Raw genomic sequence first — 17,155 nt, 5'->3', positions numbered from 1 at the left:
GAAATCCCCAAAAAGTATTAAGGTATGAAAAAGGGCCCTGCTAAAGTCAGAAACCCTATACAGCATAAACTTTGCATGCTTAAAATCAATACTGATTCTGTATCATTTATGCCATATACAAGTAATAAGCTCCGTTATAAGAACATTATTAGTATTTTATCCCTGCTGTCATTAGGGATGCTTCTTTGTGACCCAGCACTAATTTGATTTCCTCTTTAGGTAGATTTCATTATTGCTGACATGAACTGGCTGCTCCTGTGTTCATGAAGTTGTACATTGTTAGTAGATTCTTTTGGACCGGCCACTCCTCTCAGCGCTTTTTGTCTTTTTTCTTTTTTTTACGGTAAATTTGCTCTGCTCAGCAAATAAGTCGCTCTCACAAACTCACATAGCCGGTGTGTCGTAGTCTTACATAGGAGTAGTGCCTAGACACCTCACTGAACTATTTCATGTGCAGAATTTTAGCATGCTCTTTCTCTGTAATGCATCTGTGAACCTGTTAATTTGACCGGTTAATTTTTTTCATTTATTTTTAAATATTTGTGTTGGATTTTGTACCCAACAGATTTTTTACCTTCTTAAATATATATATAAATATTTTGCCCTCAAAACTGTAGTGTAGCAGTATATGGGCTGTTTCAGTTTTGACCTGTCATTAGCATCACTCACCTCCACCGTACATCTTGATCCAACTCGTTTCTTCTTAACTACAATCCAACATGTGGACTTCAGAGTGTTGAAGATACGTTTATTTCAGCATTTATTTCGGTTGGTCACTCTTCATCATCTCTGGTAAGAATTGCTAAGGATTAGAAATAATGTTGAATAAAATGAGTACCAGTATGCTAATTCTGAATGTTAATGTAGAACTTATAGTATACCCACATGACCATAGGTGGTTTAGTTTGTTTGCCATTTGTTAATTAAGGTATCTCGATGAAATATGTTCGATACATTTATATGGAAGCCCGTTTCCGCCACTAAAAAAAAAAGGATCCATAACTCAAAATTTCGAGTTATTTTCTCAAAATTCCGAGTTACTTTCTCAAAATTTCGAGTTACTTTCTCGAAATTTCGACATATTAACTCGAAATTTCGATTTATTAACTCAAAATTTTGAGAAAAGTAACTCGAAATTTCAAGTTAGCGCTGCCAATCAGTAATCTACGTGAATGACGTCATTTCCTCGTTACCTGGAAGCTGAAGCCGTCAGCTACAAATGCTACAGCTAAGCTACCGGTATTACATCCAGCCGTGAATGCACAGATTGCTGAGTGTTTTCAGCCTGGCTTCACAAATGATGAAATCCCTGTGTTATTAGCTGAATCACATGGTGTTACTATCAGCAAACGTATTCGCGAAAGCGCCAATTTGTTGGGATCCGTTTTTGAGTGCGCGTTCCTCTGCGCCATATGCTTCCGGGTAACAAGAAAGCGACCTCATTCACATATATTTTTGATTGGCAGAGCTAACTCAAAATTTCGAGAAAATAACTCGAAATTTCGAGTTAGGATACTAGCTTTTTTGTTTTTATTTAGTGGCGGAAACGGGCTTCCATACATTTAGAACATATATTCGTAAGAATTGTTACTTCTTGCTAACCCTATCTGCTTTTGTAGGTTGCTTAACAGTTAAAAGAACTTCTGCTGCTGTAGCGGTTTAGCTATTAAGTGACTATTTCTAAAGCAAAATTCTTACGACTAAAGAAAATACAAAACTCTTTTGCGGTATTCTTGCCTTGGTGCTTTCAGTTTTTATCCTTTCTTCATGTACTTGCAATCAGTGAATTGGAGTCCTTCAATTTTATGGAGGTTACTAACTTCTAGTACATATCGGACGAAATTCAATAAAACATCTGCAAGATTTGAACACGTTTTCACAAATATTGCAATAGCAAAATACCAGATTGAACCTGGTCTCACAGACTTTTTATGTGACTTACTAGACTTGTCTGAACAGTAAACAGTTTTAGTCCGTTTTTGGTCTTAATCTTTTTATTTTGTTAATTTTATTCATTGTATATTTTATTGCTTATTTTATTGTTTATTCTTTTAAATATTAAAACATTTTACTCATGTTTTAATATTTAATATATATTCATTATTTTCATCTTTTCTTTTTTCATTGTATGTATTTATTTTATTCTTATTTTTATATATATTTCTTTGTCTGCTTAATGTATGGTTTCTAACTGTCATCTCTGTTTTGTTTTTTTTATTACTGGAAAGCACTTTGGTGTCAGGGTTCCTGGGTCGTTGACCCAGTGATTTCAGTTTGTTCATGTTCAGTTTGGTTCGCCACATTAATGTTCTCACTTCCTGTTTTTTCCCGTGTCAGCTTGTCTCCCGTGTCATTAGTCAGATTATGTTCAGCCCTGTACTCACCTGTTTCCAATCATTGTCATCAGTCAACCTGTGTATTTAAGTTCCTCGGTTTCACCAGTTCTCTGTCGTGTCATTGATGTTAATGATGTATGTCTGATGTCGTCTGTATGTCCAGTCAGTCAGTCAGTCCTTAGTTCATTCATTCAGTCAGCCAGCCATTTCCTCCCTCTGTACTGTTTGCTCACTCCTTCGGCAATAAACATCCACCTTCACCTACCTGCCCGTGAGTCCAGCGTTTGGGTCCTCCTTCTCTCATCCACGACACTACCCTTGACAGAATGACACGACCCCGCGTTGTGGACCCAGCGGACCCTGAACTTTTCGAGCGGCAGGAGGCAGCGCTCCTTCGCTGGACGGAGGGGCTTCGGGGAAAACAGCGGCTCTTCGCGGAGAGAGAGCACGTCTTCGAGGGGACTCGCCTGGCTCTGGGCGGGCCTCGGAGACGCCACGTTCCCCCACCTGCTGCCTCAGCTGCACCGGAGCATTCGCCGCGGAGAGTGGGCGTCACAGCCCAAGCTTCGGCCGCTCGCTCTCCCGCCGCTTCGCTCCTCGCTCGCCCGCCAGCCTTTTCACTCTCCAGCCTTTCCGCCTCGCCACGGCACAGCGGCTACACCTCCCATCTCGGCTCAGCGGAGGCTACCGCGCCAGCGGTTCAGCCGTTTACCCGGCCCGCTTCCTCTTCCCGGGGAAAGCGGCGCACACGCCGCCATAAAACGGACTCTGTTCAGCAACTCCCGGTGGTGAGTTCCAGTGACTGTTTTCCACACCCCTCATCTGATTATCCACTTAAAACACACAACAGACTCTTTTCTGATTCATGGGGAGTTTCCCTCCTTGAGGATGATGTGGACTGGGAAGATTTTTTCTGCTCTGGCTCCCCAAAGACTGTTCAGTCAAAAACTGTAAATAGTGGTGGCAGAAAGACCAGAATACAACCCGATAGACCTGTCAGTGTCACTCACCCCGTCGTTATTTCCACTCCTATCAGTCAGCCTACACCCACTCCAGTGCCAGCTCCCAGGAGGAGGGCAGCTGCGACCCAGTCTACCTCCACACCCGCTCCTGTTTCTCGGGTGGGGGTGACTGGTGTCCAGCCACCTTCTGTGCCTGTCCCAGCGCCCAGGCTGAGGGCAGCCAGAACCCAGCCTGACCTCCCTGGAGGCTTGGAAGAGCTAACCGGTCCACCTACTACTTCACCCTTTCATCCACCTCCTGATCCAGCTTTTCACGCCCTCGCAGTATCACTGGTTAGACTAGCTGAACTGTCCCCTGCCCAGGCACCAGCCTTACGAGCCCAAGCCGTAATTTTATCTCCGTCACTAGCTCACTCTTTAGCTCAGCCATTAGCCTCACCGGCCTCTGTTTATCCGTCAGTCTCCTTAGTCCAATCAGTTCCCTCACCTGCTGTCCAGTCACCTGTAGCTCAGTCTCCACCTGTCCTCCAGTCACCTGTAGCCCAGTCTCCACCTGTCCTCCAGTCACCTGTAGCTCAGTCTCCACCTGTCCTCCAGTCACCTGTAGCCCAGTCTCCACCTGTCCTCCAGTCACCTGTAGTCCAGTCTCCACCTGTCCTCCACTCTTCTGTAGTCCAGTCTGCCGCCCAGTGCCCTGTAGTCCAGTCGCCTCCTGTTTCCCAGTCACCTGTCCACCATCCCGTCCAGTTCCCGGACCTGCAGCCACAGCACCCAGAGCCAGCTGTGAGCCTTCCTGCTCCTCAGCCAGGGGTTTCCGCACCCGCTGGTCCGGCCGCTCCTCAGCCAGGGGTTTCCGCACCCGCTGGCCCGGCCGCTCCTCAGCCAGGGGTTTCCGCACCCGCTGGCCCGGCCGCTCCTCAGCCAGGGGCCTCCGCGCCTACTGGCCCTGCCTGTCTCCGACCAGAGGCCTCCGCGCCTGCATCGCCTGGTCAGGCCTCTGCCTCAGCTGCACCCACGCCCGGTCAGGCCTCTGCCTCAGCTGCACCCACGCCCGGCCCGGCCTCTGCCTCAGCTGCACCCACGCCCGGCCCGGCCTCTGCCTCAGAGCCGTCGTCCGCCGCAGCCTCAGAGCCGTCGTCCGCCGCAGCCTCAGAGCCTTCGTCCGCCGCAGCCTCAGAGCCTTCGTCCGCCGCAGCCTCAGAGCCTTCGTCCTCAGAGCCTTCGTCCTCAGAGCCTTCGTCCTCAGAGCCTTCAGCCTCAGAGCCTTCAGCCTCGCCTGGCCCAGCCTCGTTTGGGTCTGGAGCTAAACGGCCATTTTCTAGACCGCTGGCTAGGCCACTGGCCGGGCGCCATCGCCGTCGTGGGCGGCCCACAGACCCTCTTCGCCTGGGTGGCCGCCGTCGCCTTCCGCACGGCCGGCCCCCGGACTGCCTTCGCCTGAGTGGCCGCCGTCGCCTTCCGCACGGCCGGCCCCCGGACCGCCTTCGCCTGAGTGGCCGCCGTCGCCTTCCGCACGGCCGGCCCCCGGACCGCCTTCGCCTGAGTGGCCGCCGTCGCCTTCCGCACGGCCGGCCCCCCGAACTGTGTCCACGTCGCCGCCGTTGCCTTCCGCGCGGCCGGCCCCCCGAACTGTGTCCACGTCGCCGCCGTTGCCTTCCACGCGGTCGGCCCCCGGACCAGTGCTGTCGCCGTTGCCGTCCGCACGGTCGGCCCCCTGAACTGTCTCGTCTCGGCCACGGGCCGCGTGGACACCCACCTGAACTGTCTCGTCTCGGCCACGGGGGTGCCCTCCTGAACTGTCTTGGTGTGGACTCCGTCCCTCCGTCCTGGGCCCCCTCCGCCCACCCTGTTCTGGTTTTTTTTTCTTTCTCTTTTGGCCGTCGGGTGCCGGCCTTTGGAGGGGGGGGTACTGTCAGGGTTCCTGGGTCGTTGACCCAGTGATTTCAGTTTGTTCATGTTCAGTTTGGTTCGCCACATTAATGTTCTCACTTCCTGTTTTTTCCCGTGTCAGCTTGTCTCCCGTGTCATTAGTCAGATTATGTTCAGCCCTGTACTCACCTGTTTCCAATCATTGTCATCAGTCAACCTGTGTATTTAAGTTCCTCGGTTTCACCAGTTCTCTGTCGTGTCATTGATGTTAATGATGTATGTCTGATGTCGTCTGTATGTCCAGTCAGTCAGTCAGTCAGTCAGTCAGTCCTTAGTTCATTCATTCAGTCAGCCAGCCATTTCCTCCCTCTGTACTGTTTGCTCACTCCTTCGGCAATAAACATCCACCTTCACCTACCTGCCCGTGAGTCCAGCGTTTGGGTCCTCCTTCTCTCATCCACGACACTACCCTTGACATTTGGTCAACGATGTTGTTTTTAAAGTGCCCTCTAAATAAAGTTGGATTGGATTGAATGCACGCAGTTACATTAAAGCATAGACACAAAAACATTTGAGTGTGCATGCCTGTGGTGTATTTTTGTGAGTTGCTTAGCTCACAAAAAGACATGTATTTAAAGAATATTCCAAAAAAGCAGTACCATGATAACAAATGAAGGATGCCCACTCTAACGCTGTCTCTGTTGTTTGTGGTAGTCTCTCCTCTGAGTTTATCACAGGCTAATCCATGAAAACAGTGTCAGTCTCATTAATTGCTTACAATAAACAGATAATAAGCAAATCCATTTTATGAGCTACTTTGCTTAAATTCACAGTTTAAGAAGTAAGTTTAATAATCCGAGTCACTTCCTAGTGTTTACTAAACCATCTATGGACACCATATACTTTCTTTTACAGTGTTGCCTCTTTAATTAACAACAGGACTATCAAAATGATTGCCATGCTAATAAATCCTTATGTACTGTATCAATCACTTAATGTACCCTGACTGAATGGATTATTTTCATGGATTGATGTGGCCAGTAGTGATACGTCTTCTGTGGTATTGGGTTTTTGTGTAGCTAGTATCTCAACTTATGTTACCTACGTTAAGTTGAGATACTACGGACTTACGTTACGGATGTTATTACTGGTCTATCCCTTTTTTCCTATCAAGTGATGTAAACAGATATCACAGTATGAACAGAAATACATAGAGTTGTCAAGTCATGTCAAGTCTGTGCAAGTTAAACAAACTCCAAAAACCCCCAAAACATGAGGTGTTCTGTCAGGCTTTTTCCACGGGGATTGTATCGAGCAATGCTTTGCTAACCATTTTTGCAAAAGATGATGAAACATGAGTAAAACTTCAGAGAAACAACTGGCCCTAGAAGAGAAATCAGGTCATGTACAAGAGATGGTAGGCTGTGTAAAGAATGACTGGCAGAGATCCCTGGGCACCAGCCAGGGGGAAGGTAATCGACAATTGTATCCGCAAAACAAAAGACGTTTAGAAAAGGAAATATTAGGGCAATAAAGACGTAGAAGCCTCAAGGACCCAATGGAAATCTAAGAAGCTGAAAATTTAAACAGGAGTCAGTGTTACAGCTGGGACGACAGTGTCGAGATGACGTGGGCAAATAGAGACGGTTTTCAGCAAACTGAGTCAGATTCAGGAGTTACATTCAAGGCGATAAAGACAAACTTCAGCTGTCGTTCTTTGTCTCTGATCTTAAAAATACACACACACACCAGCCCATCTATAAGATCATAGCGTGGTAGTGATGTCGGTGGAATGTATGTGGCACCATGTATTCATTCCTTTATCTAATGGTTGGCTGTTGAAATTGAAATCTGATTTTACACAGACCCATTCTCTATTAAAACATATAAAGCATTAGCATAAATTAAAAGATTTGTTTCGTTTTCACTAAATATTCAACTATTAAGAGGTGAAGTGAAAAGATGAGCCGTCTGCTGATCAAAGAGTTTGCTCTCATTCATTTTTTTATAGATCTCTGGGTTCAGCTCAGACTAGCAAAACACAGTGTTGCTCTGTTTTAATTTAATTGGGTAGGTTAATTTGAATATTCATTAATGTCTATAATAAACCCTGGTGTTAAAAGTGCTCAGTTTTGCCTTGAATAGTGGCATCTTTTGTCAGTTCCAAACTTATTTGTCTGTTTCTAATCACAAAAAAGGGAAGTGCACTATTTGTTTTGATGAACTACAGCCCTGTTTCCAGAAAAAAGTTGGGTTATGGTAAAAATTGTCTGTAAAGGTAACACAGCAAAAGTGAGGAACCATATTTTTCTTTGAAACATAAGAAAATTTGAGATCTAATACCAGTAAGCTAGCTTATCTGGTTTTAAATTCAGAGGTGTGTGAAGGCCCACAGATTACAGCCATTTGTTTTAGCATTCATCTTTGTACTCAAACACTAGTTATTTCAGTTTTTGTCTTTTGTTGCTTGTTTTTTATTTTCTTGCTTATTATGTTTAATCCAGTATATGTGTCGATCACTTATTATAATCATGAGTGAGTCTTTAGGTAAAATGACAACTTGTTGCTTTTTCAAGTTTGTAAAAAAATGAAACAAACCTTCAGACTTGCGTCTCAGACAGTGTTGTGTCCCACAAATGATCTCATGTTGCCTCTTTACATCTATCTTCTAAATTAAAGCTATCTTGCGACTGCAGTTATCAGTTGTATGTGGAAGCTCGGTTGACTCGGAGCTATTGGTTTTCATACTTTGTCATTTTCATGGGTATGTTTATATCCCATTAACAGAGGCTTTTTTAGCTCTTTGCACATACACATTGTGGATAAACCTGAGCTGTCTGGCTCGAGGCTGAAGGGTGACTAGCTTGCTTGCTACTCCTGACTCTGCTTTAGTTCTGATCTGTAATTCCTGACGTGTGAAAGCAGAGTAAACGTTAGCAAGTGAACAATCAAATTACTCTAATGTGATTTCTTATCTTTAAAGATATGTTCTGCTATAATTACCTATTATTAGAAAGAGAGACTTTTAAACATGATAGCAACAAAACTCAGACTGTAAAGAAGTAACATCATTACCTAGCCTATCAACTCTAACAGGTGCAGAAATCAGCTTGGTGGACCAGATGGACCAAGTTGAACTAGTATTTTTATTTCCCTGTATACAGTATACTGACTGTTAAGTCTGTTACACATTGCTCAAGACTTCTAATTCAGCTGTGATGGTTTTTTTTTATATTATATGAATACATTTTAATTTTAATTAAGGTGTAGGATTGTTTTTCTGAGCTTACAGAACACCCCTGCTACTAACTTATGACAGTGCTTTAGATTACGATTTATTACCTTAGATTAAAGTGTACACAAAGCAATGTATTAAAAATTAGCTCAAACGTAACCATCTATAGCCATAATAATAACCCAAATAACACTGATGGGGAATCATTTTCTGGAGAATGAGAACCTTTACATTTGATATTTAAAGTTTGCTAGTAATACACAGGAGTCATGTGTTTTCGTAGTGTAGTGTTGCTACTTTTACTAAGGGAACAGTTCTTGAAAAGTCCTCCACCATTGCTCATTGTCATCTAATGGTAAATATTTGATGGTAAGCATGGAGGTAATAACCTTTTTCAGCCAGGCCAGGAAGGAGTGCAGAAAATACTCAAAACTGTCAGGACATATAAAAGACTAGAAGTCATTTATCACATAATCATAAATCTGGACGTTTTGTCTCATCATTAGTGCGTTAAATGTGTGTAGTCAGGGGATGTCTTCTCTCATTAGCGCTCTACAAAAGTCACTGCATGGAACTTATATATATATAGTAAATGTGTGTTTTTTAAAAAAAATTCCTGTAAACCAATTAAACCATTAAAACCATCTGGTAAAACTGTGTATTTCCCTTTCACCCATAACAGCGCTGGCCGGGTGGGATATGAGTACAGGAGCTCTGGGGAAGTCTGGCACCAGGACATTGGCAGTGGATCCTTCGGGTCCTGTGGGATACAAGTGAAGCCTCGATGGATTAATCTTTTACCAGCACATCCCACGGATACTTGATTGGAATGGGAAGTTGGCAATGCGTTGATGAGAGTGCTTCTACTGTGGGAGCCCACAGCAACAACCTTTTGGTGGGTGGTCAGAAACAGAAATGCCATAAGCCAGTGTGTCCCAACATAACATTGTGTTGCAACCAGATGATCAGTAGTATTCAATGTCGTGGCCTATGTATTATTTTACAATGGCTTGCTATTTCCTTGCGCTTCAAACGTGCCTAATAAGCCAACCTAACTACCTTCTCTCTGTAACCTTTCTGTGTATTTTCAGTATGAAGCTGATATATATATTCTTAATAAATCAAATCTGCTTATTTCCAAAATGTAAAAGTATTTCTTTAATTTAAAATACCGTGCGCTGTCTTTACAGTCCTGAACTTCACGAAGTAACTTAGTAAGGTCATGCACTTCTTTATCGTTTCAAATCACCGACCTTATTATCAACCAGACTTAATCACGTTTTCCTTGTTCACAAGGTGGATATTTGTACTGCGTCTAGTACACTCAGTCAATAATGCATTTTTTTCTCAGCATGACTATTACCTGGTCTTTGATCCACAATGAAATGTGGGCTTACATCATTTCTCAGTGTTCTACATTCATAAACTATTCCTTCCCAAGTCTCAGTTCTTGACACCGTTCAGGCTCTGAGGGGATGAGCCCTACACACAGAATAGCTAATACAGCTACCAGCAGCTCAGACAGAGGGGAGTAATACCAGAATCCCCGTCTTGTCATTTCTCACAGGCTTAGTCCCGCTTTCATCTTTGATGTACACTGTATCCTAATGTAATGCAGCATTCATGTATCTTGATCCACTTTGTACTTCGGCTGACTCAGCAATGGGATAAGTGTAATTAAACTGTAGTTTTGCATAAAATAGAAGCTTTAAAGACATTTTCGCATGAAGGTCTCGTAGCCTTGAAAGTAGAGAAGAGTGGAAGATCTGGCGTCAGGGTCAGTCCCTTGGTCACTCAGGGCTGACGTGAATCACCGTGTTTATACTGTGGAAAAGATTTTTAATTAGCCCCTTATTTTCACTGCATCTGCAAGTGGCATTTCCAGATATAAAAACTCTTTTGCAACTTTTATCAGAATAAAATAATTTATATTCTCTTGACAGGAAACAGTTCTTTGTGATTGTCAGACAGACTGTCGGTGGATAAATCGGAATAATCCGTTCGTAGTAATAAGCATTCAACACTATGTCCAAAGAGAATAAAATAGATAAAATGAATGACTTGCAATGATGCCTTTTTTCTTTCTTTCTTTTTTTTTTTTTTTTTGGTAACACCCCCTCTCCGCCTGCTAACCCCCCCCCCCCCCCGAAAAAGAAGATGATTAATAGCAAGTAACTGTGGACACCGACTGAATGAAAAAAAGTACAATCAAGAAGGCAAATTAACAGTCATATTTACTGCAAGGTTTAGACTCAGTGTAATAAAATGCTCTTTTTGGAATAGATGTAAATGTATTTCTTTTTTTTTTTATAATTTATTGTAACTCCAAACAAAAATAATTTCTACAAAAAATATTCAAATAATGTCATATAATATCGATACGTGGTTCATATCTTTTCTCTCTCTTTTAGACTTCTGATTAGTTAAATTCTTCTTCCTGAATACTGTGTGAAGATTAAATCTCGCTAAGTGTGGCAACAATCACTCATTCCTATAACAACCATAATAGTGACTAATGTATTATAATTCATAACCCCCTGGATATTATATAATATGTATAATCTCAGCAACTGCTAGTGGGCACATTAGATACAATGACTGAAGATATATATATATTTTTTTTAGAAAAAAAAATGCAGCAGGAATAGAATAAATGTAAAATCAAGTCTCAGATTAAGAGAAAAAAATGAAACCTGGTTAATATACTACGTAGGCCTCAGCAATAGGATCAAACAAGCGCCTCTCCGCTCGACCCTTGTCAACATGCCTTGTCCTCACTCTGAGCCCGACCGCACGCCCTCGACGTCAGTTGCAAGTGAGATCCGCAAGTCAACCGAGAAAGAGAAGAAATTTAAAAAAAGAAAAGAAAAGTCTTGTGATAACAACAGCCATTCCCTTTGATGTGAAACAGTGGTGATTAAGTTTTTGTCTATGCTTTTTGGTTTGATGCACATTGCTCCAGCTTAGGAATAAAGGGAACAGTGGTTGGTATGATTTTTCTTCCCCCCCCTGCATCTTTTTTCTGTGAGGTTGCTCATATTTATTCTCTGTTTGTCCTTCGCACACCTGAGTGTACACCCAGTGCCATTACAGTCCTGTGAAGTGCGCATGTGTGTTTGAAACGGGAACGGGAGTCGAGTAGTGATCGGTGAGCGTGTGCGCTTTTAAGAGTGCTGCAGTGTTGGGTCCATTACAGGGACGACCCCTTCCCATTTTGGGTCACCCGTCGCCTCACAAATACGCTCATATACACATGTTTTAGGTGTGAGGCAGGGGGGTGGGCGGAGTTGGGGGGTGAGGAGGATTTTTGTGGCTCAATGGGGCGTTAATGTGGCCAGCAGGTAGGTTAGCAGAGTGCCGAGCAGCAGGGTGGCCGTGGAAGGGTGCGGCAAAGAAGCGCCGCTGCAGTCCTTGCCCGCCTCACAGCGCGAATGTTGGCACAGTACCCCCTTGAACTCTGGAGGACAGATGCACTTCAGGTTCTGGTAGCACGTTCCTCCGTTCTGGCACAGGAGCATTTCCTCGTCACAAACGTTAGCTGCAGAAAAGAAAAGAAAGGTGAGAATAGAAAGTGCAGCATAGGGAGGAAGTGGCGTAGAGGATGGAGGGTGAAGGATTTGCAGAGGTAAGGTGAACGGGAGAGACGAGTTGTGAATAAAGAGCATGCGGGGAAGTGACAGAATGACAGGCGGTAAAAGGATAGTGGGGGAGTAAAGAGCACAAAGACGAAGGAAAGATGTATGGCAAAGAGGGAGACAGGTGGGGGATGATAGAAGGGGCAATGTTAGACAAAACATGATAAGAAACAGAAATGGGGAGGAGGAGAGGAATCCAGGGCAGAAAGAACAAAGTAGAAAAGAAAGAGCAGGAAGGAAAGAGCCGAGATAAATTCTCCAGTCTTTGCCTCGGGGACTACAACAGGTAACACCTGTCTTTTTTTTTCTTTCGTTATTGCAGCCCTTTTCTTTGACTGTTTTTCTTGAGCATGCACTTTTTCAGGGTGAGGTCAGAATCACTGTATCAAATCCAGCAGAAAATACACAACATGTGTTTTATTTGTTCAGGAGTCTTTTGGAAGAATGAGCATCGTCGGGAACCATAGGTACTTGGGTAACTGTACCACATAACATACTTGACCTAAAAATGTTCTGAGGGGAAACGGGATCCAGCTTCCGTGACAAGAAGTAATTACATGTGCTAACATTTTTTTACTACACCAAAGATAATTGGTTCTGTTGCCTGGGAGTATCTGGAGTAAGATGTCACGGCTAAAACAAACTGCACGGCCTTTTAGTGCAGCATGTTCCATATTGTAATAAAAAACTCACAGACAGATGCATTTGTTTTTGTGTGTGTGTGGGTAGTTGGGTCTACTTGAGACTGAGACCAATGGCTCGATGGTAGATGGCATAAGGAAGGCGTTTCCCCATAATAGGGTTAAGGTGCGACAGGGTCATCAATTAAATAAGAGGCTGATGTCACTAATGAGCTACGTGATCTATTCCTCTGTGAGAACGGACAACATCCAGAGCTGCACGAGCTAAATGGATGGTGCACTTGCAAAGGCCCTGGAAAGACTGCAACGTTTCCTCAACTCGAAATTTTTTTAAACCACCAAAAGTCAGTATCCCCATACTCACGGTAACAGCCTTGCTTCCAGTAGTATCCTGGCAGACAGTCGTCACATTTGGCCCCCGTGGCCCCGTCTTTACACTGACAGAAACCTGTGCCGTTACACCGGTCATGAACAGAGCCCATCTGGTTGCAGTTACACTCTGGAAGAAGAGAAGGGTGGAGAAGAAGAACAGAACGAGTCAGTTATAAATGCTTGTCTCATTTCATTTTTTTTCTGCTTTTTGGGTGGGGGCGGGGTTAATCTAGACTTGAAATGAGTTTGGCTCAAAATCTACACATTTGTATTCAGACCACTGAGTTGTGTTTGATGTTCAACATCTTCAGAGCTCTGGTTCTGTGCATGTGAGGTGAAGTTTCTCTAAAGGCGTCCAAGCGTTGAAGACATTCAGGGCTGAATTTGAGGCAATTTTTCAGCCAGAAATATATTAGTGTTTAGCCTGCAGTGTATCACCTTGTTGAACATTCAGTGTAGTTTTTTCTTTACTTTCTTTTTTCATGCAAAACTCCATGATTATGTGATCAATGTAGTCCTGTCTGGGCTACCAAACTGTTATGATTTCAAAGGCATCTCACAGGTAACATTTATTCTAAAACAGCAGAGCACAAATTGAATTTGGAGACAAATTTTCTGATTTGTCTCCAAATTCAATGCATATGCTAACATGCACAGTATATAATTATGAGTATAGAAGGAAGAAACAGAGTTTGTACGATTCTAATGAGACTAAATGTCAACATTTGGTACAGCCGCCTTTACTCTCTAAATAGCCTGAGCTCTCTCAGACAGCTTTCCTGTACTTAGTAGTAGTCTTCAGGAATAGTTCTCCAGGCTTCTTGAAGGACATTCAAAGCTCTCCTTTGGATGTTCGCTGTACTTTTTTTGTGTTCATAATTCCAGCAATTTTGACAAGACCCTCAACATCACTGGCTGAAAAGCAGCCTGAAACCAGGACAGGTCGTCCACTGTGTTTCGCAGGTTGCTGTAGACACTCACTGTTACACCTCTCTTCTCTCCTCTCAATGGTTCTTGTGTAATTACACATGCCTCAGCTTTTTCTCCCTGTTTCTCTTCCTTAAGAATGGCTTCTTAACAGCTTCCACTGAGACCATTTCTGATGAGGCTTCATTGAACAGTAGATGGATGAACTGAGGGGCCAGATGTAGCTCTCAGGTCCTGCGTCAGGTCTTTACTGGATCCCCACCCCCCCACTTGTTAGAGACAAGATTTTCAGATATTGTTCATCTGTTATAGATCGTTTTTTTAGGCCTGGCACTTCTACTTCTAGCCTCCACTTGTCCAGTTTCCTCAATTCTTTTTAAAGACACACTGCATACCATGCTGAAAAATGCCAAGTGTTCATCTATTTGCATATTTTTAAAAAAATTATTTTTGGCATTATTTGTAGATTTAACTAAAGTAATGGGAGCAAATGATGGGGTTTTGTGACAGGCTGCTAGTAACAAAGTGCCTAAACATACAATTTAAAATGGTTTCTTTTGGTTCTTTGCTAACTTTTGTGTGTAGACACTACACTGGTTCTTCCCTTGAATTAGGTAACTTTTTAAATGCTCGAATGGGTGAGAAAACCTGGAGAACTAGTGCTGAAGACACCTTTAAGAAATACAAGAATGTCTGGCTCCTTGAAAGCAAAATATCAAGAACTGAAGGATGGCACAAGACCCTTGCAGGTAAGCATTTTTCAACAACTTTAGAAGCCTTCTTAAAGTGTGAGTTTTTAACGCGGGGAGCATGGTAGTGTGGTGGTTAGCACCACTGCCTCATAGCTAAAAGGTCCTGGGTTCAAATCTACAGGCTGTGATCCAGCTTCCTCCCATAGTTCAAAGACATGCACATTAAGTTAACTGGTAATTGTAAATTGGCTATAGCTGTTGTGTCTCTCCCTCTGTGGGATAGACTGGCAATCTGTCCAGGGTATAGCCCACCTCTTGCCCTATGACAGCTGGGCTCCAGTCCAGTTATGACCCTGAATTAGATGAACCGAAGAAGATGGATGTATCCCAATGCCATTATCAGGTAGTTTTTAAATTGGGTTACAAACTGCCTGTGCTGGAGAAACAGCTGCAAAGTCACAAAAATACTCCATATACACAGTGTGCTGTGAAGTCTCCCCTGCCTGCTGTAGTTTGATTAAAACACTCTCAGTTCATTTGTCTATTTAATGCATTTCACTTGAGCTGATGTGAGAGCTGTCAGTCAGTGCACAGGCGCCCTATATTAATATGTATAGACTAAACATAATACTATTTTTTCTTAATAAATTGCTTTATTTCCACTAGTCATTAGGATTCCAAATCCATATATCCTTGAATAATATTGAGATCAGTGACAGCTGGCAGCAGATAAAAGGCTCACAAACTGCAGAGCTGCGTATTTAGGATACATTTGTCAGTGAGTTGATGATGAACTGATGATTCTATCATAATTTGATGTAAGTCAATAGCTTGTCTTTTGAGAAAACCCGAGATCGCCTTTAGTAATTTATTATAAAATTTAGCATTAAAAATTAATAGAAGTGGGAAAAAGTCTGAGATTAAGACAACCACAGCGCTGTGGTTGGCATTCCTGTGTTTGTGGGTCATGTGCATCAGTATTGGTTGACGTATGGGAGCTTTTATCTGTGAATGTGTGTGGGGAGACTGAGTGCAAACACATTTGTATTTTACAGTGTTTGGCTTCTTGCTCTAGAGATGCTAGTTTGAACTGATTTCTGTTGCCACACTTGGTGTGCCAGTGTGCTGGCAGATAAGCTAATGGGACCTTATTTGTGCTGACTCCAAGGCCTGGCCCTGTGTGTGCCCTGACCGCAGTGAGTTTACCCTCCAACCCCCTGCAGTTCACCTAGAGATGGATCCAAATCAACACCAGATTTTCCGCTCCACAGCTATGCAAACAGAGTGACCTCTTATCAGGACGTGCCCTTAATGTGACTGACTTTAAAACAAACACACATTATCCTGCATATCACTGCAAATAACAATACAAAACTATTCTTTTTTTACAGTACAGTTATAAAATAATCCCACAGTTTCTGTTCTTCATTGTTTTGGCTTTGCATGGTAGAACAGAAGACATGATATGAGTTTAAAGAGTTGGCTTCTAGCTCAAAGGATGCCTGAGGGTGTTCGCATTAGTACTGGCTGAACAGTGTCTGACTTCTTTTATTCAAACTGTAGTCCGCCAAGCTTTAAGATAGTAGCGAAAAAGCCCTTAGAAACTCACAAAGCTTTGATTTCCAAGCAATAAAAACTTCTTGAGTGGCCACATCAGTCACCTGTGTATACTGTTCCACTTACTTAAGACCGCGCTGAAAGGCAAGAAAGCCCTGAAACAAGCAGAGATTTCATCACAAGTAGTCGTATCATCCTTTGCTTTGTTTGTTCCTATCAATTAGAGTGGCTTTAAGATTTTGTTAGAACTGTATGTTCCCTGCAGTTTGAGAATAAGTGTCTAAAACAAGGCTATTTCTTCACTTTTTCTCTGATATGGATGTAAACGCACACGGCTTGAATCTGACAGCACTATAATCCCGTAATTATCGTGTCCTATCTAAATTCAAAGCAAACATAGGCAAATATGTTTTATAAAAGTGCCGCTGAAAAAACATTTGCATTAAACACTACGCATTAAAATTTCACTGCTACACCACCAAGTGTTGGTAACTTTGTTTTTAACTTAAGATGCATCATCTTGTTGTTTGAAAATTTAAACGCGCCTAATGGATCTTCTTACCTGTTTCACTGTCAGTCACACACACACACACACACACACACACACACACACCCACTGCTGTCGTACCGATGCGCCCCCCCCCTCCACATATTCTCCCCGTTTCCCAGCAGACTCACCGATGCAGACGCTCTCATCATCCAGTTCGGCAGAGGCATTGCGGTAGAATCCCAGTCTGCAGTGTTGGCAGTTCTGGCCCCTGGTGTTGTGCTTGCAGCTGACGCATGTGACGATGTTCAGGTAGTCGATGTAGCTGCAGCGATTGGAGTGGCCGTAGCACTCGCAGTCTGAAAGAAAAAGTGGTGGATTTCAAATTTCTTCTCAGGTGTAGGAAAAAAAAAGATTCATGAATGAAATGGGATAGAGGGTG

The 17,155-nt window shown here is 43.3% G+C and overlaps 1 protein-coding gene across 6 annotated transcripts in view; it reads right to left on the bottom strand.

Annotated features, from left to right (window-relative positions):
• Nucleotides 1-11,396: 11,396 nt before the first annotated feature.
• Nucleotides 11,397-17,155, bottom strand: part of ntng2b (netrin g2b) — a 78,232-nt gene continuing 72,473 nt past the window's right edge. For all 6 annotated transcript variants that reach the window (XM_023155198.3, XM_014413552.3, XM_014413556.4 and 3 more), the window contains 3 exons: nucleotides 16,905-17,072; nucleotides 13,043-13,177; nucleotides 11,397-11,940 (listed from right to left, as the gene is read on the bottom strand). In XM_023155198.3, the coding sequence (XP_023010966.3) occupies nucleotides 11,717-11,940; nucleotides 13,043-13,177; nucleotides 16,905-17,072 (527 nt within the window). In that variant the 3' untranslated portion in view covers nucleotides 11,397-11,716. The remainder of the gene's footprint in view (nucleotides 11,941-13,042; nucleotides 13,178-16,904; nucleotides 17,073-17,155) is intronic.

Source organism: Maylandia zebra, linkage group LG7 (genome assembly GCF_041146795.1).
Source record: "Maylandia zebra isolate NMK-2024a linkage group LG7, Mzebra_GT3a, whole genome shotgun sequence".
NCBI classification, from domain to species: domain Eukaryota; kingdom Metazoa; phylum Chordata; class Actinopteri; order Cichliformes; family Cichlidae; genus Maylandia; species Maylandia zebra.
Note: the sequence above shows the minus strand (reverse complement) of the source record. Positions and strands in the feature narration are given on the sequence as shown.